Source organism: Scyliorhinus torazame, chromosome 5 (assembly GCF_047496885.1).
Source record: "Scyliorhinus torazame isolate Kashiwa2021f chromosome 5, sScyTor2.1, whole genome shotgun sequence".
NCBI classification, from domain to species: Eukaryota; Metazoa; Chordata; class Chondrichthyes; order Carcharhiniformes; family Scyliorhinidae; genus Scyliorhinus; species Scyliorhinus torazame.
In genome coordinates, this window is record NC_092711.1 from 266,716,142 (window position 1) to 266,740,663 (window position 24,522).

General features: G+C 45.3%; 1 protein-coding gene across 1 annotated transcript in view; it reads left to right on the forward strand.

The window, feature by feature from the left end:
- kif4 (kinesin family member 4) overlaps positions 1 to 24,522 on the forward strand; it is a 103,467-nt gene that overhangs the window by 43,440 nt on the left and 35,505 nt on the right. The window contains exons 17-24 of the mRNA XM_072505515.1: positions 1,829 to 1,973; positions 2,172 to 2,282; positions 4,036 to 4,119; positions 6,179 to 6,289; positions 19,465 to 19,617; positions 20,110 to 20,207; positions 21,561 to 21,690; positions 22,395 to 22,565. Coding sequence (XP_072361616.1) covers positions 1,829 to 1,973; positions 2,172 to 2,282; positions 4,036 to 4,119; positions 6,179 to 6,289; positions 19,465 to 19,617; positions 20,110 to 20,207; positions 21,561 to 21,690; positions 22,395 to 22,565 — 1,003 coding nt within the window. The remainder of the gene's footprint in view (positions 1 to 1,828; positions 1,974 to 2,171; positions 2,283 to 4,035; positions 4,120 to 6,178; positions 6,290 to 19,464; positions 19,618 to 20,109; positions 20,208 to 21,560; positions 21,691 to 22,394; positions 22,566 to 24,522) is intronic.

A 24,522-nucleotide genomic window follows, 5' to 3' on the forward strand; every position in this document is an offset into this window, starting at 1 on the left:
AGGCTAGGAATCCTGGCACGTGTCAGGTGTGTGATGGAATACTCCCCACTTGCCTGGATGAGTGCAGCTCCAACAACACGAGAAGCTCGACACTATAGGACAAAGTAGCTCACTTGATTTGGCACCCCTTCCACAAGCATTCATCCCTCCACCGCCAAAGCACGGTAGCAACAGTGTGTACCACCTACAAGATGCACTGCAGGAACTCGCCAAGGCTCCTTGGGCAGCACCTTCCAGACCACCATAACTACCATGTAGAAGGACCAGGGCAGCAGATACCTGGGAACACCACCAGGGGGTTCCCCTCCCAAGTCACTCACTATTCTGACTTGGAAATATGTTGCCGTTCCTTCACTGTTGCTGGGTCATAATCCTGGAACTCCCTCCCTAATAGCACAATCTGCACCACATGGACTATTGCAGTTAAAGTAGCAGCTCACTATCACCACCTTCTCGAGGGCAATTGGGAATGGGCAACAAATGCTGGCCTGGTCAGTAAGCCCACCTCTGTTTTTAAAAACAAAATTAATTTTTAAAAAGGTGTCTTTTCTGTCACCACCTGTCCAAGTCTTGCAGTGTCGTCCCCCCCCCCCCCCCCCCCCCCCAAGAGTATATTCTGTGCCTCCAAATAGTATTCAACATGGAATACCGATTCATCTGCTGATGGTGTGTGGTAATCAGCAAGAACTTTGTTTGACCTGGTGCCTTGAGACTCTCTGGTCCGAGTCTGTGTGAAGACTCCATCACCACTCCCTTCTGACTACATACAACCTCCTGCTACGTCCACCCTGCTGATGGGACAGCGAGGTGATGGTGGTGCCTGCGACCTTGTCTGTAAGGTATGACTACTTTGTTGGGTGGTTGCTTGACTAGTTTGTGTGCAAGCTCTTTAATTTTGGCACAAGCCCCCCCAGATATTGGAATCATAGAATTTACAGTGCAGAAGGAGGCCATTCGGCCCATCGAGTCTGCACCGGCTCTTTGAAAGAGTACCCTACACAAGCCCACACCTCCACTATCCCCATAACCCAGTAACCTTACCCAACACTAAAGGCAATTTTGGGGACACTTTTTTTTTTAAGGGCAATTTAACATGGCCAGTCCACCTAACCTGCACATCTTTGGACTGGGAGGAAACCGGAGCACCCGGAGGAAACCCACACACGGGAAGAATGTGCAGACTCTGCACAGACAGTGACCCAAGCCGGGAATCGAACCTAGGACCCTGGAGCTGTGAACCAATTGTGCTAACCACTATGCTCCCGTGCTGCCTGACCAGGAGGACTTTGCAGGCTCAACAGAGCTGCATGTTGTTTCTGCTGCCTAGGTCCATCTGGTTTCATTCCTTTTTGTAAACTTTGTAGTGGGTAGGCTACAAGGTTTGCTAGGCTATTTTGAGGGCATTAAGACTCAACCACATTGCTGTAGATTGGGCATTACACGAAGGCTGACAGGTTTCCTGCCCTAAACCAGGTGGGTTTTAATGATAAATCTATAATGGTTTCATGATCATCATTAGACTGTCATTCTAGATTTTTTTTACATTCAAATTTGAACCCGAGTTGCAATGTAGTATAGGCGGTGTTCATTTGAAGAATTATTCAGCCTGTGGTAATTTGTCATAGTTTTATTTGCAGATGAAATAGCAGTTTCCACCAAGTGTCGGGAGAGAAAGGTACTGCTGTAAATAAATATTTATTGCTCAAAGGGGACAAAAGGTTATGCTTCAGACTGGTATTTGAATATGAGCTACTTTTGAGAGCAAATGACTGTGCATCCTGAATCCATTAACTGAAGGCAGTAAATTTAAGGACTTTAATATTCACAGGGTTAGTGAACGCCGACGGAAGCGTCTGCAGGAGTTGGAAGCTGAATTGACCAATCTTAAAAAGAAGCTGCTGGAGCAGTCAAAAATGTTGAAATTCAAAGAGAAGACTGAAGGGACTGTTGGTAAATTGAATCAAGAAATTCAGGTACAGTACCTTGTGTGCATGCAGTTTCAATAGACCGCATTTTTACTTTCATTTGCCTATGTTGACAATTTGCCAAATTTCTAATGTAAACCAAACCTTGACAATCTCGTCTATACTGGTCCAATTTGCACATGTTCTTTAATTCTTCAAAGCATCTTTTTGAAGGATGTAACCTACACTGGCTTTTTTCTCTTGCAGGCACTGAAGTATCAGCGGGTTCAGTTGATGCGACAAATGAGAGAGGAAGCTGAGAAGTCTCGTAAGTGGAAAGCAGAAAAAGACAAGGAAGTTCTGCAACTTAAGGAAAAAGTGAGGCTGTTGTTTATAATATCTAGAGTTTAGTTAAAATGAACATTTGGGATTTTCTTGCTAAAAACAAAATTCTATTCATGTGTACACTTCTCAGCATTTTAGAAAATGAGGGGTGATCAAATTGAAACACGTCATAAGTCATAGAGAAGCTTTTTCACATGTATGGAATTCTCTATCTTAGATGGCTAAGTAGATTTAAGACTGAAATTAATAGGTTTGGGGGCACATGGGAAAAATCAAGTGTATGCGGTGGGAAGTAGGTTGATGCAAAAGTATTCGGTTATTATCACCGTGCAGACTAGTCCTGGGCACAACATTGGTGTGAAGCTGAGTCAACATTATAATAAGAACATGTGAGTAGAAGTAATTCTTCCATGATCCACTGACTGATCTGTTGTTCCATTCCATTAAGGTAGTAACTGAACTTTTGCATCAACCTACTTCCCATTGCATGTCACTTGATTTTCCCCCTGTGCCCCAAAACCTATTAATTTCAGTCTTAAATCTACTTAGCCATCGAAGATAGAGAATTCCATATATATAAGTGAAAAAGCTTCTCCGTGACTTATGCCTTGTTTCAATTTGATCACACCTCATTTTCTAAAATGCTGAGAAGTGTAGATCCTATTCAGGAATCATCAATCTGGTGAAGGCAAGTTACCAAAACCATACATAGTATTTGCAGTGTCACCAACATCCTACAGAATTGCAACAAAGCTTCCTTATTCTTTTATATTCCAACCTCTTTGCAAAAAAGGCTGACACCATTTTTTTTAAATTTTAATTTAAATTTTAAATTAAAATTTTTTTTTTTTTTTTTTTTTTTTTTTTTTTTTTTTTTGCTGCACCAGCACATATATTCTGTAACTTCCATAGAAACCCTACAGTGCAGGACGAGGCCATGTGGACCAACTAGTCTGCACTGACCCTCGGAGCACACCTTTTCCAGAACACCCCCCCCCCCCCCCCCCCAACTTAATTTCCTACTTTGTAATGTATCCAGGTTTACAAAAAAAACAAAAATATTGGTCTGATTCACTGATCTTCTAATTCTAAGTAGCTGAGGCCCAAGCACTGATACTTGCAGTACTCCACTCGGTGCAAACTGCAGAGCTGAAAATAACTTGTTCTGCCACATCAGATTTTAGCATCTTCCATAATACTGATATCAGCCCATCTGGCCGATTTGGTCTCTATTTGCCTTCTTGATAAGATTACATTTGCTACTTTCTAATCCGCAGGCATCATTCTGGAAGATCAAAACCAGTGTATCCATTATCCCTGTAGCCATGCATTTTAAAATCCTAGGGTGAGTGGTAATCCAGTCAAGGGAATTTGACGGTGAATGGTAATCCATTCAGTTTGACAGTTTTAGCCCCATTAATTTCTTAAGCATTCAATACTTCTAACAGTCATAATTTTGTTGGTTCCCTCTATTTCTATTATGCACTTTTGTCCCCACTTACGAAGGTGGACACCAGTACTTTGATCAAATTTTTAAAAAAAAATACTTTTTTCTCTGTCTCTAAGAGACCCATTTTAATCTTGCTAATTTTGTCTGTTTTACAAATTTGTAAAGTCTCTAGCAATATAAAAATATTTTCCTGACTTTTTACTTTATGAATGGGGGAATAATTCAAGTGTACCAGTCTCCAACCATTTCCACCATAATAGCTTTATTTCCATCTAGGATCAGTGAATTTAACATGGATGCCACTCTGAATAATCTATTAACCATTTTTTTTCTTAGGACCGCAAAAGACAGTATGAGCTACTGAAACTAGAACGAAGCTATAAACAGCAAGCCAATGTATTGAGGCGCAAGACTGAAGAGGTGAGGTTGATCAGTTAGTTGTAAAAAAAGATTATATTAAATTTATACCCAATTCATTTTTTCCAATTTAGGGGGCAATTTAGCGTGGCCAATCCACCTACCCTGCACATCTTTTGGGTTGTGGGGGCAAAACCCACGCAAACACTGGGAGAATGTACAAATTCCACACGGACAGTGACCCAGAGCTGGGATCGAACCTGGGATCTTGGTGCCATGAGGCAGAAGGGCCAACCCACTGCGCCACCCTGCTGCCCCATTGGTTGTAAAAATGAGGCGGAAGCAAGCAAAGATCCAAATTCTCTTTAGTATAGAAACAGACAGTATTTGATTTATTATGGTCACATGTATTAGTGTACAGTGAAAAAATATTGTTTCTTGCATGCTTTACAGATCACGCATACAGGGAAGGAAGGAGAGATTACCGAATGTAGTATTGATGTATTACTCCATCTTTTAAAATTCATGATTTTCATTTGGTCAGGTAGTTTAAGAGTTTGCTGTTGTGGTTTATGCCCCACTCCAGGACTGTGACGTAGGAGTGTTGTATTTCTTCGGCTGAGACAATTATTGAACGTTTATGCTCCCTGTTCAGGGATTCAATGAAGAGGGAGAGGTGGGTCCTGCTGTTCTGACCAGCATTAAGAGACGTTCAGCTGGTCACTTGCTGTTTAATTGCCTGCTGCACTTAACCAACGGAGCATACAACTACATGTCATTAGTGATCCTTGCTGTAAAGAATTTTGAAATGGCCAGAGAACATACAAGTTTCTTTTGTTGCCCCTTCATCTCTCTTCTCTGTTGCATCCTCTGGTGATCACTACAGATGGTTTGTTTTCACATTCATTACACTTTATGAAATAAGATTTGTATCCAGGTTTTTCTTGGGCTACTTTCCTAAAATCTCCAGAGCCCTAAGGCCATAAGATGTAGGAACAGAGGCATGTCATTCGGCCCATCTAGTTTGCTCTGCTATTCAATGAGATCAACTCTACTTTCCCACATTATCCCCAAGAGCCATGATTCACTTACTGATTTAAAAATCCTGTGTCTCTATCTTGAGCATGCTTAATAAATCTGCCTCCGCAGCCCTCTGGTAAACAACTCCACAGATTCACTACCCTCTGGAAGAAATTCCTCCTCCTTTCAATCTCAAATGGGTGACCTCTTACACTTTTTATTATGCACTCTGATCCTAGACACTGCCCCCAGGGGCAACAGCTACATAGTCTGAGTTTTACAGCACAGAACAAGGCAATGGTGCCTGTGCTGGCATTGTAACTTGTAATTAATCATAAAATTACATGAAATGGAGATTCTTATAGTTACTATTCTGTCTCGAGGGTAGGGCTTCCCAAACTGTGGATCACAACTCCACAGACATGATTTTGGGGTCACTCGGTCTGTGACAGCAATGGAGCCTTGCTAAGAACTTCCCTCACCCATCCAATGTTTGACTCTAAGGTGGTGGGGGGACGGGACACCTACTGTGTAGGAGCAAAGGAATTATAATGTCATCCTCTTAAATTCAGCATTAATTCCTTTTTTCAAAAAGTGCTCTGATCAAAGTTCTGGGAGAAATTGCTTGACATGGTACAAAAATAAGTACAAGTTGCTTTTTTTTTTTTTAGCTGCTTTTTCTTGCTGCTTTGCGGGGGAGCAAATGGATTTGGTGCGAGGAAATCTTAAAGATTCCCAAATGCTGATGACACCATTTTTACATTTAGCACAGTGGTTAGCACTGTTGCTTCACATCATGAGTCCCAGTTTCGATTCCTCACTTGGGCCACTGTCTGCGGAGTTTGCACATTCTCCTCATGTCTGCGTGGGTTTCCTCCGGGCGCTCCAGTTTCCTCCCACAAGTCCTGAAAGGCATGCTTGTTGGGTGAATTGGACATTCTGAATTCGCCCTCTGTGTACCCGAACAGGTACAGTGTGGCGACTAGGGAATTTTCACAGTAACTTCATTGCAGTGTTATTGCAAGCCTACTTAAGACAAATGAAGATTATTATTTATTCCTCTGAAATCTGTTGCTATTGCTTCCCTCTCTCTTTCCCCCAGGCAGCTGCTGCTAACAAGCGCTTGCGTGATGCACTTCAGAAACAGAAGGATGCTGCTGAAAAACGCAAGGATTCAAATAGAGGAATGGAAGGAACTGCTGCTAGAGTACAGGTACAATGATTATAATGCTAATGTTGCAAAGCCTGCTTGTGGATTTTAGTATTTTAGAAATAGCAAAGACCACCAAAAAGCTGATGTAAATGTTGGTCCCTGGGAGAAATTATCAAGGAGAATGAGGAATTATTTTAATTTGTGCTTGTCTTCACAATAGAAGACCAGTTACATCTGAGAAATAGGTAATCTAGGGCTCAAAAGTGAGTTATCAGTTGAGGAAAAAACCAAGGGACTTAAATCCCTAGAATCTGATGGCCTACATATAAAAGTGATGCCTACTGAGATGGATTTTCCCCCAATTCATGAATGATGCCAGCAGATTGATTAACAGTTGGTAACTGTAACACTATTATTCCAGAAAGGAAGAAGAGGAAATGGAGAGGCCAATTAGACAGACTGCAGTGTTGGATAGTGCTGTTTAAGGCAGTATTAACGATGCACTTTGTCTGATCATACTATTCTTTATGATGATCGTATGAAAGAGGAATAGTGTTTGATTGTTGTATTTGTTTTTTTGAAGATCTAATTAAGTAGGGGAGAGTGGAACCAGTAGACTTGGATTTTCGAAAGGCATTAAGAGTCTCCAATTCTTATTTTTCCAATTAAAGGGCAATTTAGCATGGCCAATTCACCTACCCTGCACCTCTTTGGGTTGTGGGGGTGAGACCCACACAGACAAGGGGAGAATGTGCAAACAGTAACCCAGGGCCAGGATAGAACCTTGATCCTTAGTGCTGTGAGGCAGCAGTGCTAACCACTGCGCGACCCTTCAAAAGACATTGTGATACACCCAAGTTATTATGCAAAATAAGGCTTCATGGATTTCCATAGATAGAGGATTGGTAGCTGGCAGGAACCAAAGAGTAGGGAAAATGTGGACAGCATTGTAGCACAGTGGTTAGCACTGTTGCTTCACCGTGCCAGGGTTCCAGGTTTGTTTCCTGGCTTGGGTCACTGTCTGTGCTGAGTATGCACGTTCTCCCTGTGGTGTTATGCATCATTGTATATACACAAGGGGTTAATGTAAATACACTACAACTAAGTAACCACTAGAGGGAGCAACAGATGTCATGACATGCAGACATACAGCCAATGGGTAATCAGGACACCCAGAGGTGGCATTACCACAAGGGGGCACTTCACAACCCATATAAAAGGACAGGGCACATATGCTCTGCCCCTTTCCACAGACTGACATCTAGAGAGTACATCAGGGTTTAAAAAAATAAAAAGTTTTATTCAAGTTTTCATAAAATATCAATAAGAAAAGGGAACCCAAAAGGTAAGTACAAAACAGTCTAGAAAAGCAACCCTCCATACCCCCCGCCCCCTGTACATAAATAATAAATTAGCATTAACACCCCGACTTAACACAACCGGTATATACACCCCGTCAGACCCTCCAGAGTAACCCCCCCCCCCCCCCGAGTTGCTGCTGCCATTGACCAATGTCTACTGTTCTGCCAGGAAGTCTAAGAACGGTTGCCACCGCCTAAAGAACCCTTGTACCGACCCTCTCTAGGCGAATTTCGGCCCCTCCAACTTAATAAATCCTGCCATATCGTTGATCCAGGATTCCACGCTTGGGGGCCTCGCATCCTTCCACTGAAGAAGAATCCTTCGCCGGGCTACCAGGGACGCAAAAGCCAGAATACCGGCCTCTTTCACCTCCTGCACTCCCGGCTCCTCTGCGACCCCAAATATTGCAAGCCCCCAGCCCGGTTTGACCCTGGATCCTACCACCCTTGACACCGTCCTCGCTACGCCCTTCCAAAATTCCTCCAGTGTTGGGCACGCCCAGAACATATGGGTGTGATTTTGCTGGGCTCCCTGAGCACCTAACACACCTGTCCTCTTCCCCCAAAGAACTGGCTCATCCTTGTCCTGGTCATGTGTGCCCTGTGCAGCACCTTAAACTGTATGAGGCTGAGCCTCGCGCACAAAGAGAAAGAGTTCACCCTCCCTAGGGCAACTGCCCACGTCCCTTCCTCAATCCCCTCTCCCAACTCCTCCTCCCACTTACCTTTCACCTCCACCACCGAGGCCTCCTCCTCCTTCATCACCTGGTAAGTTTCCAATATCTCTTTCTCTTCCCCCCCCCCCCCCGGAGCACACTGTCCTGTACTGTGTGTGGCAGCAGCCGTGGGAATTCCACCACCTGCCGCCTGGCAAACACCCTTACCTGAAGGTGTTCCCCGGGGGGGAGCCAATACTTCTCCTCCAGCTCACCCAAGCTCGCGAACTTCACATCCCCAAACAGGTCCCCCAACCGTCGTATCCCTGCCCTGTGCCACCCCGAAAACCCTCCATCTGTTCTCCCTGGGACGAACCGGTGGTTCCCCTGTATTGGGGTACACATCTGGCCCCCCCCCCCCGTGCCGCCTCCACTGCCCCCAGATTGAGGGCAGCCGCCACCACCGGGCTCGTGGTATACCTCCTTGGAGGGAACGGCAGCGGCGCTGTTGCCAGCAGCCCCAGACTCGTACCCACACAAGACGCCGTCTCCAGCCTCTTCCATGCAGCGCCCTCCCCCTCCATCACCCACTTGCACACCATCATCGCATTGGTGGCCCAGTAGTACCCACCGGTTGGGCAGTACCAGCCCCCCTATCTCTACTCCGCTCCAGGAACACCCTTCTCTCCCTCGGAGTCCCTCGCGCCCACACAAACCCCATTATACTATTGACCCGCCTAAAGAAGGCCTTCGGGATAAACACTGGAACAGGAACAAAAGCCTTGGGAGCACCGTTATTTTGACTGACTGCACCCTGCCCGCCAAGGACAGCGGCAATGCGTCCCACCTCTTGAACTCCATTTGCTCCACCAGCCTTGTGAAATTAAGCCCCCACTCTACCCTCTCGAAGGCTTTCTTAGCGTCCATTGCCACCACTATCTCCGCCTCCCCCTCCCTCACCGACATCATAACGTTCAAAAGCCTCCGCACATTCATGTTCAACTGCCTCCCCTTCACAAACCCCGTCTGGTCTTTGTGGATGACCTGCGGCACAATCTTCAATCCTCGTGGCTAAGACCTTCGCCATCACCTTGGCATCTACATTTAGCAACAAAATTGGTCTGTAAGACCCACACTGCACGGGATCCTTGTCCCGCTTCAGGATCAAGGAGGTAAGTGCCCGGGACATCGTCAGGGGCAAAGCCCCCCACTCCCTTGCCTCATTGAAGGTCCTAACTAGCAACGGGCCCAACAGGTCCATATAGTTTTTATAGAATTCGCCCGGCAAACCGTCCAGCCCCTGGTGCCTTCCCCACCTACATGCTTCCTATCCCTTTGGTCAGCTCCTCCAGCCCAGTCAGGGCCCCCACTCCCGCCACCAGTCCCTCCTCCACCTTCGGAAACCTCAGTTGGTCCAGAAGGCAGCCCGTCCCTCCCTCCCTCCCGTGGGGGCTCGGACCGATACAATTCCTCAAAAGTCCCTGAAGACACCATTGATGCCAACCCCACTTGACACCACACTCCCTCCCCTGTCCTTAACTTCCCTGATCTCCCTAGCTGTGTCCCACTTCCGAAGCTGATGCGCCAGCATCCAGCTTGCCTTTTCCCCATACTTGTAAATTGCCCCCTGGACCTTCCTCCACTGCACCTCCGCCTTCTTGGTGGTCACCAGGTCAAATTCAGCCTGGAGGCTGCGCCTCTTCCTCAATAATCCTTCCTCGGGCACCTCCGCATACTCCTGTCTACCCTCCCCATCTCCCCCACAAGCCTCTCCCCTTCTCCTTGCTCCCTCCTCTCCTCCTCCTTGTGGGCCCTCAAGGAGATCAGCTCTCCCCTAACCACCACCTTCAGCGCCTCCCATACCATCCCCACTCGGACCTCCCCGTTATCGTTGGCCTCCAGATACCTCTCTATACTTCCTCGGACCCGCTTGCTCGCCTCCTTGTCTGCCAACTGCCTTGCCTCCAAGAGCCACAACGGGCGCTGGTCCCCCTCCTCCCCCAGCTCTAGGTCCATCCAATGCAGGGCGTGGTCCGAAATGGCTATCGCCGAATACTCTGTATCATCTACTCTCTCTATCAGCGCCCTGCTCAAAATAAAAAAAATTCGATCCGGGAATAGGCCTTCTGAACGTGCGAGAAGAATGAAAATTCCCTAGCCCCCGGCCTTGCAAATCTCCAAGGGTCCACCCCTCCCATCTGGTCCATAAACCCCTTCAGAACTCTAGCCGCCGCCGGCTTCCTACCCGTCCTGGACCTGGAGCGATCCCAGCGCCGTGTTAAAGTCTCCCCCCATTATCAGGCCCCCCACTTCCAAGTCTGGGATCCGACCCAACATGCGCCGCATAAAACCTGCATCGTCCCAATTCGGGGCATACACATTGACCGGTACCACCCTCTCTCACTGCAGCTTACCCCTTACCATTACGTACCTACCGCCATTGTCTGCCGCAATGCTCGACGCCTCGAATGACCCCTTCTTTCCCACCATGATCGCCACCCCTCTATTTTTGGCATCCAGCCCCGAATGAAACACCTGACCTGCCCACCCTTTCCTCAATCTTACCTGGTCTGCCACCTTCAGGTGTGTCTCCTGGAGCATAACCACCACCGCCTTCAGGTGCGCGAACACGCGGGGCCACTTGACCGGCCCATTCAGTCCCCTTACATTCCAGGTTATCAGCCGGATCAGGGGGCTATCCGCACCCCCCCCCTCCCCCGCCGACTAGCCATAACCCCTCCTCGGCCAGCCACGCGCCCGCACCTCACACCCGGCCCGTTCCCCACGGCGGCAGACCCCCACTCGCTCCAGCTCCTCCTTGACCTTAGCAGCAGCAGCAACTCTATTCTTTCCCCCCCCCCCCCCCCCCCCCTGGCTAGGACCCATCCTAGCTGTTTTACTGTCCCCATTGCAATTCCGCAAGTCAGCTGACCCCGGCCACTCCTGCCTCTCCTTCGACGACTCCTCCCATTGTGTGACACACCCTCCTCTTCCGTTCCCCATCCACAGGCTCTCCCCCTCCCCTTCTGTCCAAAGCGTGGGAAACACCCCTCTTCCCCGCCCCCTCCAGTCTTCAGCGCGGGAAAACACCCGTGCTTTCCACCTACCCGGCCCCGCCACCTCTGATACAGCTCCTTTTACCGGCCCATTCCCCTCACCCCCAACTCGGGCCTCCCCCTCCCCTGCGGGGCCCCATCTCACCGCCGGCCATCCACACCTGTTCCATTTGCTTACCACCCTCCAAGAGACCCCCGACCTGCCCAACCACCCTCACCGACCAGAAAGAGAAAAACACAAAGAAAAAGAAACCAAGAGCAAAGGGACACCCCCCCCCCCCCCCCCCCCCCCCTCTCAAAAAGTAACATCAACCGCAGTCCCCAAACCCCCATCCCGACCCTCAATCTATGTCCAACTTCTCGGCCTGAACAAAGGCCCACGCCTCCTCCGGAGACTCAAAATAATGGTGCTGGTCCTTGTAGGTGACCCACAGTCGCGCCGGCTGCAACATGTCAAACTTCACCCCCTTCCTGTACAGCACCGCCTTCGCTCGATTGTACCCGGCCCCCCTCTTCGTCACCTCCGCACTCCAGTCCTGGTATATTTGAACCTCCGCTTTCTCCCACCTGCTGCTCCTCTCCTTGGCCCACCTGAGCACACACTCCCGATCAGCAAACCAATGAAACCGCACCAGCACCGCCCGTGGAGGCTCGTTAGCTGTGGGCCTCCTCGCCAGCACTCTAGGGGCCCCTGGAAGGACCCCGCTCCCATCAGCGAGTTCAACATGGTGACCACAGGCCCCCATGTCCGGCCCCTCCGAGATGCCCAGAATCTGCAGATTCTTCCGCCTCAACCGATTCTCCATCTCCTCTAACTGCTCCTGCCATTTCTTGTGGTGTGCCTCCACCTTTACCGCCAGGCCTAAGATCTCATCCTGCTTTATCGGAGATCTTTTGTCGGGCCTCGCGGATCGCCACCCCCTGGGCCGTCTGTGTCTCCAGCAGCTTATCGATAGAAGCCTTCATCGGCTCATGCAGGTCCGCTTTAATCTCTCTGAAGCAGCGCTGGATACCCTCCCTGTTGCTCCTGCACCCACTGCATCCGTGCTGCCTGGTCTCCGCCCGCTGCCATTTTGTTCTTCTGCCCTCGCACCTTCTTCGGGTCCACCACCACCTTTTTAGTCGCCCCACTCCTGGTAAAAGCCATATACTATCGGGGAATTGTTGTAATCTCCTTCCCACACCGGGAGATGTCGAAAAGTGCCGTTGGGGTCCCTGAAAAGAGCCCAAAAGTCTGTTTTTTCGGGAGCCGCCGAATGTGCGACTTGGCTCCGCATAGCTGCAACTGGGAGTCCAGTACATCAGAGTTGATCAACAGCATCACACCCAGCATGTCGCTTAGAGCAGGCTGGTAAGCATAGACTGAGTTGCTACAGCTAGATTAGCAGAAAATTGAGTGCATTTAAGAACTGTTAATAGTTCAATAAACAAGTTGAACTCCTTTCATAGTCTGGAGCTTCCTTTGTCAAAGCATACATCAAGGAAGCAGCTTGTGCTATACGAAGCAGCATAACACAACACTCCCCATGTCTGCTTGGACATCCTCCGGCTACTCCAGTTTCCTCCCACAAGTCCCGAAAGAAGTGCTGTTAGGTAATTTGGACATTTGAATTTTCCCTCCGTGTACCCGAACAGGTGCCAGAATGTGGTGACTCAGGGCTTTTCACAATAGCTTCATTGCAGTGTTAATGTAAGCCTACTTGTGACATAAAGATTATTATTGGAACTGATGGGCTGTGACTGGCTGAGTGCTGCAAGGGTCAGTGCTGGAGCCTCAGCTATTTACAATCTTGGTCAAAGAGACAAGAGGGCCTGATTCTCCCCAAAAAGTTCATTTGTGGCAGGTTTTTCAGGGAGTTTCCTGCCGGCGAGTTCCCCAGTGCTATTCAGTGACAATCACTTTTTTGGGCCCTGGGGAGTTTCTCCCTGGTTGAGGACGCACTTAGAATTTTTTTTTACACTGCGGAGCTGAACTCTTGAGTTTGGGTGGCCATTTTGAAGTATGTCCTGATCTTTAAGTGACACACCCACCAATGGGCAATGTCACCCCCCACACCTGTAAATGTTGTTCAAAGGAATGTGCGTGTTCTTGTACATGGCACGCAAGGTTTTGCAGACGCTTGCAACAAGAAATTAGGAAAGCAAATTGCACGTTGCTTTTATTGCAGGGCCCTACAAGAATAAGGAAATTTTTGCTACAATTATAAAGAACCTTGGGAATAATGACCAGTTTTATTTCCCTGTTCAAGAAAGGGTGTAGTTGCATTGGGGTGGAGGTACAGCAAAGAGTATATATTCTCTGGAGTTCAGAAGATTGCAAGTTCAGAGTTTTGTATGGCTGTGCATTGTGTTCATTGATACATAGCTTGGTGTACATAAGTTTTTATGAGCTAACTGCATGCTTGCTTCTACACCGATCTCTGTCCACAACTTGCTCTTTGTCTCTGGCATCTCGTTGCATTAACCCCTGCTACAGTGATCTCATTGAAATATACAAGATTCTGAAGGGCCTTGACTGTGTAGTCAGCAAAGTTGTTTCCATTGGCTTGAGAATCTAGAATACAAGGCACCGTTTTAGGATAAGGTATTGGTCATTTTGGATTGAGATGAAGAGAAATTTCTTCACTGGGAGGAATGGAATATTTTTGCAATTCTCTGCCATGAAGTGTTGTGGATATTGGCTGAAATTGAATTTTTTGTTTTGTGTGTCATGGACTCTGGACGTGAAGAACATTGTGAGAAAATGGAATTGAACCGAAGATTAGCCATGATTGTATTGACTGGCGAGTAAGCTTGATGAGCTATGTTGTCCATTCCTCATAAACTTCATTGTTTTCATATGGTTAAAACATTTAAGGACATGCATTTGAAACCTGTCCTTGTTCTTGCTTTTCATTAGTAAGCCCTCTGCCTATGCTGCAGCTCAGCGTCACATTTGTTTGTTTTGCAGTTGGCATGTTTTCTGTTCTGTTGCCTCTGGCCTGGGGCGGCATGTCATTATAGCAGTGATTATTTCGTAGAATAATGACCTTGTTGAATACGTTCCAAGTCTAATCAAGTTGGATATTTCTTCAGGAATTAAATGTAAATAAGAGGGGCAGCATGGTGGCGCAGTGGTTAATAATAGTCACAAGTAGGCTTACATTAACACGGCAATGAAGTTACTGTGAAAATCCCCTAGTCTCCCCACTTGAGCAATGGTACACTGGAGGAGAATTCCGAATGTCCAATTCGCCTAACAGGCACATCTTTTGGGACTTATGGGAGGAAACTGGAGCACCTGGAAGAAACCCACGCAGACACGGGGAGAACATGCAGACTCTGCACGGACAGCTGGGAATTGAACTCGGGACCCTGGCGCGGTGCAGTAGCACTGCTGCCTCAGGGTACCAAGGACGGGGTTCAATTCTGGCCCCGGATTGTTCGTGTGGACATTCGCCCTGTGTGTGTGGGTCTCACCCTCCACAACCCAAAAAGATGTGCAGGGTAGGTGAGTTGGCCATGCTTAACAATTGCCCCTTAATTGGGGGAAAAAAAGAGTTGGGTACTCTAAATTTATATAAAACAAAAAAGTTGCAGAAATGTAATGGCTGTAATGAAAGATTATTGAGAATAAATTTTATATTGCTGGGATAGTTCAGTTGCTGATGCAACATTGCCTCAGCTAAGTTTTTAATATTGGCAGGCGTAAGGTAACTAGGGAAAATAACAGCACAATTGTTAGTATTCTTATTCGGATAAATTTAGATTAAATTAGGTTTTGTATAATTTTGGATATGTATTTTAGCATTAAAAAAATTAGGCTGCTGTGTATCGTTCTGGTGTCTAGAAGGGCACCGGAGAAGATGGAGACATTTTTGCAATCCTGACTCTCCTCAGGAAAGATTGAACAGTGACCCTTTACCTAGACAAGAGAACGCTGTTCACTAGTATGGTAGTCCTTTCCACTTGTGGTAGCTAACCAAAATTAGTCAGAACTGAATTGAGGAGAAGCTTCTGCCCAGGTATTGGTCAAACTGAGATTTGCTTTGATAGACAGTTGAAACAAATATCATAAATCATTGAAGGGGGAGCCAGATGAAGGTAGGAATAGAATGTTAATGCTGGGGTGAGAGGCAGCTTGTGTGAAGCACAAATGTAGGCGTGGACCAATGAGACTTAATGGCCTGTTTTTGTGCTTTTAAAGGTGGAGGAGGTCAGAACTAGTAATTTTTCACAGAAAGATGAGGCAATTGGCCAGGTGTGGTCTCCGAAATGCTGCTTTAACCCTATACTCATGAAAAGGTCTATCTGGTGTAAAGTTGACAAATGACATTTGGCCTAAAATTCTGGTCTCGCTGCATAATGCTTTTTATCCTGTTCTGTTTTGGGTGATCATTACTCACTTTCTTTGGACCTAACTTTTCACTGTTGTCCATCGACGTTTGAAATATTCATCATTTTGAAGTGTGCCTGGATTACTTTTGTCTCTGTAGCATCTCGCATCAGGAAATCTGCTGTCATGGTACATGACACTCTGTCTTATGCCATCTTCCACGTCCACTGAAGCTCAACTGTAACCACTGACACTTGTAATCCAACTAGGTGTAGGTTAATCATACTACTTGCTCTTGCTGCCCTCCACTTTGTCCTCCCAGTGATCTCTGCAGCATTCAGCTCTGCTTAAGTGGTAAAGGTACTAACTTGTCACATTTTTTCCCTCTTGTAATTTCAAGCATCTCTTGATCATCTGTATTGACACCTGTATATTGGAACCACATAAGCCTCTTCCACAGAGCTTGCATTTCTGAGGCATGCAGGAAATTAGAATGTAGCACTTTTTTTTGTTACAAGCTTGTGTTCTTTGCTCCTTCATTACAACATTACTTCTGGCTATCTCTCTCTTTCTGACTTTGTCCGTATAACATCTCCCATCTTTTTGTTATAATTTTGTCTTAAATCAACTCTACTCCCAATGTGATAACGTCCATTTCGATTTTCTCTTGTAGCTTCTTGTAATGTATTGATTTTGAATATCATTGTCTTCGTCTCTGTTCACATGCAATCTATATTCTTAGCTCCTAGACTTGATCTGTGATATTTTTGAGTAGTGTTTTGTTGTCCGCTTGCTGCAATTTTTTGTTTCTACCTCACTCCTGGAAGTACATCAAATATTTGTTCTGCTTGGATATTTTTAGCATCAATGTATGATATTCCTCTTCACATGAAGCATTGTCAATTCATTAGTATTGGCATTTTAAATTGGGTCTTTTTTATCCCAAAAGAGAACCACCCCAGTAAATTCTTGACGGTCTGTTGGCAAGGCCACCATTTATTACATCCTAGGTGGCATGAGCCCACCTTCTTTAACTTCTTTGCCCATGTGTTGTGGCTATTCCCACGGTGCTGCTGGGAAGAGTTCCAAGGTTTTGACTCTGATGATGGTGGTATGGTTCCAAGTGAGGATGGTGAGTGGCTTGGAAGGGAGCTTGCAGGTGGTGGTGTCCCCATGCACCTGCCCTTAAGAGTTTGAGGTTGTGTGTTTGCAAGGTACTATGAAATAGCCTGGGCAAGGTGCTGCAGTGCATCTTGTACATGATGCATACTGTTGTTACATTCACATCCTCCGCATCAGTAGACCGTATGTTGAAAGTGGTGGCTGAGGGGCCAATCAACTGGACATCTTGTCCTGGGTGGTGGTTTGTGTTATTGTAGCTGTATTCGTGGAGACATTTGTGGGAGTCAGAACTGCAAAATTCCCAACCTACAGTATTAATATGGCTGGTCCAGTTCAGTTTCTCGTCATGGTAACTGCTAGGATATTGACCGTGTGGAATTCCGCAATGGTATTGCAATTGAATGTTGATGGAAAATGATTAGAATTTTCTCCTTGTTGGAGATGTTTTTTGTGGTGTGAATGTTATTTCCCCTTTTTGAGCCTGGACGTTGTCCAGGTCTTGCTCCTAAGTAGGCACAAACTAGTTCTGTATCTGAGGAGTTGTAAATAATACTGAGCACTATACAATCATCAATAAACTTCCTGCTTCTCTCTCCTCCTTTAGGAAGTTCATAGAATCAGGTGACGATAGTTGGGTTTGGGACGCCACCTTGAGGAAGTCTCCACCTGATTTCCCTTGATTCTAGTTTTTTTTTCTAGACCTCCTCGATGCCATTCTCAATCAAATGTTGCCCTGATATGGAGGGAAGTGACTCTAGCCTCACAAACTCTGCTCTTCTGTCGGTCTGTTCATTCTGATCTTTGTAGCTGTGATAGAACCCAAACTGAGCATTGATGAACCAGCTGTTGCTGAGTAAGTGCCACTGGATAGCACTGTTGATACTTCCCTGTTGATACTGTACTAGAACAACCCAAGTCTAAAGGTGTGGCTAGTTCTGGAGCACAAGTCTTCTAAAGATGAGGAATTGTCGAGGCCCATAATCTTTGCTGCCTCCAGTGCCCTCAGCTGTTTACTGAAGACGCCTCTATGATGATGGGAACCTTGAAAGGCAAGTTGGATCATTTTCTGGTACTTGGCTGAAGATAGTAAACACTTCATCTTTGTCATTTATATTGACATGTTGGACTTCCCTGTTCTTGAGGATGAGGGTGTCACATAAATGCTTTGTTTTGAGTGGTAGATCTATTCTAGCCTGATTTGGCAGGATGATGCCACACAACATGCACTTGATTGCAGTCAGGACTTCATTTTCACAATTTCTGTGTGGTCGCCATTCTTATCAATACTGCCAAGGATGGATGCATCTGCAACAGCTGGATTGCTGAAGTCCAGTTGCGTTTCCTCTTCTCGTATGCTGCAGGCCTAATCTGGCATGTGTTTTTCTGGCATCAAGTCAGTAATGATGCTAGCAAGCCACTTTTGGTGGAGGACATTAAAGTGCCCGACTAAGAGTGCAATCTGCTTTCTTGCCACCCTCCTGTAGGACCTATCCAGTGGAGTACTGATTCATCAGCTGACAGAAGATGGTAGGCAGAAGCAGATGGTTTCTTTCCATGACCGATCTGATGCTATGAGACATCAAGGGGTTTGTGGTCAAATCTGGAGACTCTTCTGACTATAGCACTGTGCACCATCTATTGGTGGATCTATCTGTTGGTGGGCAAGGCTATAATTAGGAATGTTGATGGAAGAGCATGCTTGGGTTCTGACCAAGACTTTAACCAATTAAGGCAAAAACAGAACTCCGGAGTGTATCCTTTTAAGACCGGCTCAACTTCAATCTGATCAGGCTAGTGAAGTTGTGTTCCTTGACAGGAATTCTTTTAGAATTCTGCCTTTGGAGCATCCAATATGTGATTAACTGCCAGAAGATGTCTCTGGGAATCTACTTTTTAACCATGGTGTTGCCATTACAACATCTCGAGAGGTCTGTTAAAATTTTACTAGTTATTGGATTTTGGCTACCTGCATACATTGAACAGAATTATTGTTGTTTTTGGTCTTATTTAACTTTGTGTGTAACTGTGTGATTTCCCCAGTCTTATCTTAAATATATGGTCAAGGCCAGAGCAATACTGAGCTAACACACAGTACCTGATTTCATCTGTACTCACAGGCAGAGCCTTCTAGCAGTATTTTGGTACCTTTATAAAATATTCAAACATTTGAATATAACCCAGCCTTGAGTTATAATTGAGGTCTGATGTATACTATTTAGCCAATCCCCTGTTTCTAATTGATTGCTAATTATGCAGTAATTAATAAATTAAATGAAAGTCACCATAGGCTGCTTTCCCTTTTGAGAGAGCTGACTGGTGAGTAACCTGAGGGTCACCACACCACTGGCAAGGTTTGGAGATCATGGATAACCTTCGACAGTACAGGGATTGAACCCATGCTGGTGGTGTCGCTAAACCAGCCAACTGAGCTAACACGAGCCCCAATTAATAGTATGTGCAAGTGTGTGTGTGTGTAGTCTGGGCATTACCAGTCTAGTACGATTGCCATTATATCCTACTGATTTCCTTTGCTTCTCCTGATAGCCAGAATCGCCTTGGGAAGAACACTGAAGCAACCAGCTAGGGTTAATTTATCAGAACTTTTGGATCACTGCCTAGTATTATAATTACTAACTACTTATTGTTTCTTGATCATGCACGGTGTCTGACTTGTGCATAAAATATTCACCCTGAACTATTTTCCTATACTTTCTTTGTGTCCCAGAGTTGGCTGGTCAATGAACTGGAAGTTCTTGTAAGTATGGAGGAGGCGCGTCGTCACTTGAACTCTCTACTGGATGACAGGAAAATTCTGGCACATGAGTTGTCCACGCTTATGGGGAAGAAAGAGATCCATCATCCACCATCCAAACTCCGGGTAGGTACTGGCTTCTAAACAAAAGGGGCATAAGATCGTCCATTTGTTTTTTTTCATAGCAACTGTATCCTTGTGATTGCACATAGTCAGAAATCTGAAGGGTGTGATGAAGAACCTTAGGGCTGCAAAGGGATGAGATGACCAAGCTTTTTGTAACATTTCTAATTGTTAAAATCCAAACTACCCTCCTTTCTGCAAGAAAACAATCCTGCCCAAAGTTTATTTGGTAATCTGGATTGTAATTGTGGTAAATCTTTCTCTGCTTACAAAATGTTCAATTGGATAATGTCTGAATTATCAAATATCCTATTCCAATGCATTGATAATATATCGAAAAAGTGGATATAACTGATGTGTTTAAGAGCCTGCAGTGTATTGTTTTTTTCACTGCTCTGGACCATTTTTTGATGGCCCTGGCTAAAATTGTGACTTTATATAACTGCCTTTCTTCAGTTTTCTGCATGGTTTTCCTTTTTTTTTTTTTTCTTGCAGCGTCGAACATTTACATTGACTGAGCTAATGAAAACCACCGAGCAGGATCCATCTTTAAACAAGCAGATTGAAGGCGTGCAGACAGAAATAGATCTCAGGTACTTGGTGCGGAATGAGTAGCGGGTTTGTATTGGGAACTGCATGTGACGTTGTTTTGACTATGAAATCCACAGTACCGATGTGCATTTCATGGCATGTTTATAGATTCAATATTTTCATGAATTCTACAAGAGTATTCAATAAAGGTTTGTGACCAAATTATATGGGCTTCTGTTAATTATCTTGAACTTGTGGCTTGTTCTTGTAAAGAGGGGATGGAGGAGAGAGAATTAGTTACTTAACCCTTTTGAAGGATTTTTTTGCTTAATTCTAATTGCCCTTCGTGTTGGGTGGGGTTACTGGGTTACGGGGATAGGGTGGAGGTGTTGACCTTGGGTAGGGTGCTCGTTCCAAGAGCCGGTGCAGACTCGATGGGCCAAATGGCCTCCTTCTGCACTGTAAATTCTATGAAATACTAGTTGAGTCTTGTATTTATTTTTCCTTATTTAATATATGATGGCTATTATTTGGAAATCCTATGTTATTGTCAGCAGAGTCCTCACTGTTCCTCTGATAGGGTGGGAATGGCCTGCTACTTTCATGTCTTTGGGCAATTCTTTTTGGCAATGTCGTTTACAAATCTGAAATTGGGAATTTCACCAAGTGGTGCATTTTTTTTTGTGCGAATCTATACCCATATCTTAAGCCTTATCCAGCAAAAAGTAATTTCCCAGCTTGTCTTCAGTCAAACTATTTTTCGTGGATGTATCTTGATCCACCATTGGGCATTTGGATATCTAAACTATTGCTTGTTCTTTGAAATGACGGGTGGGTTTGCTGGAGCACTTGATGCAGTGTAATGAATCCACCAAAAAGTCCCTTTTTAAGTTTAAATCTAAGAATTGTAACCAATGGCTTTGTGGTATTGTCGCTGAACTAGCAATCCAGACACCCAAGGTACCTGGATTCTAACTCCACCACAGCAGATGTTGAAACCGGAATGCAATAGAAATCTGGAAAAATCTAAATGATGAACACACAACCACTGTTGATTGTTTTTAAAAAAAAAAAAAAAACATCCGGTGTCCTTTTTTGGGAGGAAATCTGCCAGCCTTAACTGGTCATGTGATACCATATCCACAGCAAAGTAGTTGACTCTTGATGCCCTTTTAAATGGCCTAGCAAACTACTCTATTAAAGGGTAATTAGGGATGGGCAGCAGATGCTGGCACAGCCAGCAAGGCCCATGCACCGACCATCAGCATTGCACCAAAGTGCTTAAGCTGTGCCCTGACTCCGGATTTCTTAACGCATGAATGCTAAGAAAAAGGGAATTTTATGCTGTTTGATTGGCTTGAGTAACTGTACAGGCCAACTCTGCTGTATTCACTTGGGTGTTCTTGTTGTTCTAGGAGTGCTCAAATTGCTGACCTTCAACAGAAGTTGATGGATGCAGACAATGAGGAAAGGTTGAAGCATCGATGGGAAACAATTGCTACTATTGTAGAGGCTAAATGTGGATTAAAATGGCTAATGGGAGAGGTGAGAAACTAATAAAGCTGATCATGCAACTCCCACTGTTGCAGCAAACCAGTGCAAGCACAGTTCTGACTAGAAGTGCAGTGTCTGCTATGTTGGGAAAATGGAAAAAATGTAAGTGCTCTGCCTGAAATGGTACTCGCTTGCTTAAGCAGATGAGGGGCCCAACATCTGTTTGCTGTTTCTACTGATGGATTATTGGATTATTTTGCCCTGAGTGAGTTGACAGGAGCACAAATGCTCCTCTTGATTTATATATTTAAAGGATCCACACATCCACCCCCTGATCACTGCCACTCGTGGTCTCTCCTGACTTTAGTTCTCCCCTTTTGAGCTGTTCATTTCTTTAACAGCTGGCTTTGTATCATGTGCGTTTGATATTCATGAAGCTCCAGTGTCAATATCTGAGATGCCTTGACTTGCTATTAGGCATAGGCATCTACGTTCCTCTGTGCACACACCCAAAATTAGGCATTTCTAAATTCCTAACCTATAGTGGTTGAGGTGGGCTGGATATTCTGATTTTTCTTGTGTTCTGACTTTGCAAGGTCCATCTTGGTAACACTTGTAAACCAGTTAATTCCCAAGTGCTATGTCTAAGAATAACCAAATGGGTACAAAGGATTAGTACCAAATAGTGCAACATTGAAGTAGTGATTGCTTGTTGTTAACTGGGGAAACTAATATATATGTTTTCTTTTTGTAAGCTGGTGACGTGTAAAGTATCGCACAGTAAACTGGAGAGTGATTTCAATCATGCAAAAACTGATAATGCAGAGTTACAGAAGACGTTAATTGAAGAGCAAACACGAATAGCTGAAATGGAGACTGGCCATCAGCAACAGCTGCTAGATCAAGAACAGAGGCATCAGGATAAGGTGAACAGCATAACCGCATGTTATTCTGACAGTTGGACTGGGTGTGTAGTTTGTTCATCAGAGCTTTGTCAAATTTAGCCTGGTGATGTACTATTTGTGCATTGACTTGGTGTGCTGTTAAGAGGTGTTGAATACTGCATTTCTTCTATGAAATTGTGAGTCAGAAGACTTAACACTAAGGGTAATGGTCGATGGATGTTTTCGCAAATGGAACAACATTTCCAGTGGTGTTCCACAGGGCTCAGTTTTCGGCCCTTGTTGGTTGTTTTATATTTTAATGATTTAGACTTGAACGTGGGTGGTATGTTTGCCATGTGGGTGGTATATAGTTGATGGTGAAGAGGATAGTTGTCGCCTCCAGAATGGTGTGGTTGAGTGGGCAGAGACATGACCAGTGGAATTCAATCTGAAAAAGTGCGATGTAATGCATTTGGGGAGGGCAAATAGAGCAAGCAAATACTCACGAAACAGGAAGATATTGAGAGGTTGAGGAAGACTGGTGGACAAGGTGGTCAAGAAAGCATATGGAATGCTTTCCTTTATTGGGCGAGGAATTGAATGCAAAATCAGAGATAGGACAATGGAGATGTATAAAATGCTGGCTAGGTCACAGCTGGAACTTGTGTACAGTTCCAGTCTGCTAATACCTGCAAGGCTACAGACCCAGGTGCTGGAAAGTGGGATAAAATGAGTGGCTAGTTTGTTTTTTCTCATTTTGGCTTGCACTGGGGCTGACTGGCCCCTTTCTGCACTGTAACCTCTGTGGTTCTATGCTGCTCTGGTCAAACACCCAATGACTAATTCAAGAGGTACAGACCAACCCCTGTGAGTTGATCCATTTGTTTCCCATTGATCTTTAACTTTAGGTGTTTCTCACCAAGCTGGCATTTTATTGTCCTGTGACCCACTGCAGTCAATGGGGTGAAGATGTTCTCTCAATACCATTTAGGTAGAATGATCTTGGATTTCAACTTGGCAATGATGAAAGAACAGCAGCATGTGTCCATTTCTGTGTCTTGGAGCTGATCTTGGGTGCTGATGTTCCCATGCACTTCCTGCCCTATCCTTCCATGCTGCGGAGGTTGCAGATTTGGGAGGTGCTGCCGGTGAAGCTTGGCACCATTATTATGGTGCATCAGACTGCTGTTGAGAGAATGTGTTCTTGGTGGGTGAGGACTGATATGCAACCCCATCCAGGGTGGGTGTCAAGTGTTAAAGCAACTGCACCCACCCAGGCAGAGTGTTCCATTACACTCCTGATTTGGGCCTTGTAAGAGTTGGAGAGGCTTTGGGGAGGTTAGGAGGTGCACATCATGCTATATAAGAATTCAAGTATGATATGCAGTAGCCGCAGTATTTCTTACCAATTACTCCCAGGGTGTTGATATTGAGGAAATATGCCATTGAATATCGGGGAGCTGATTAAACTTTCTCTTGCTAGAGTTGGCAATTATTCCCTGTCATTTGCACAGTGCAAACATTACTTGCAACATAACCGTACAAGCTTGCATGAAGTCCAAATCTTTCAGTTTTTAACTGTTTTGAGAAATTGTACATGGAGAATCACAGCAATTGTCAGCCCCACTTCTGATCTGGTGATGGAGATAATAGTTAGACTGAGGAAGCTGCCCTAATTAATGCATGAGGTGATGTGCTGGGACAGAGATTGGTTTCTAGCGACCTCAACCAAGGCGATGTCCTAAATCTGGGTGGATAGAAAAGATCACATGAGTGCATGACTATTAAGAAGCAATCTTTGTCCAGGTCTTGCAACATACGGACAATATTTGGGCTTGGGCTGATTGGCATGGTGGGTGTAGCTACACCACATGTACCATAACACCCTGAGGGCAATTGAGGATGGGCAACAAATGCTTGTCTTGCCAGTGATGCTCATGTCCCAAGATTAAATTAAAATAAATTTCTTGCAAGCGCTCTCTCTCCTGCAGAGAACTTT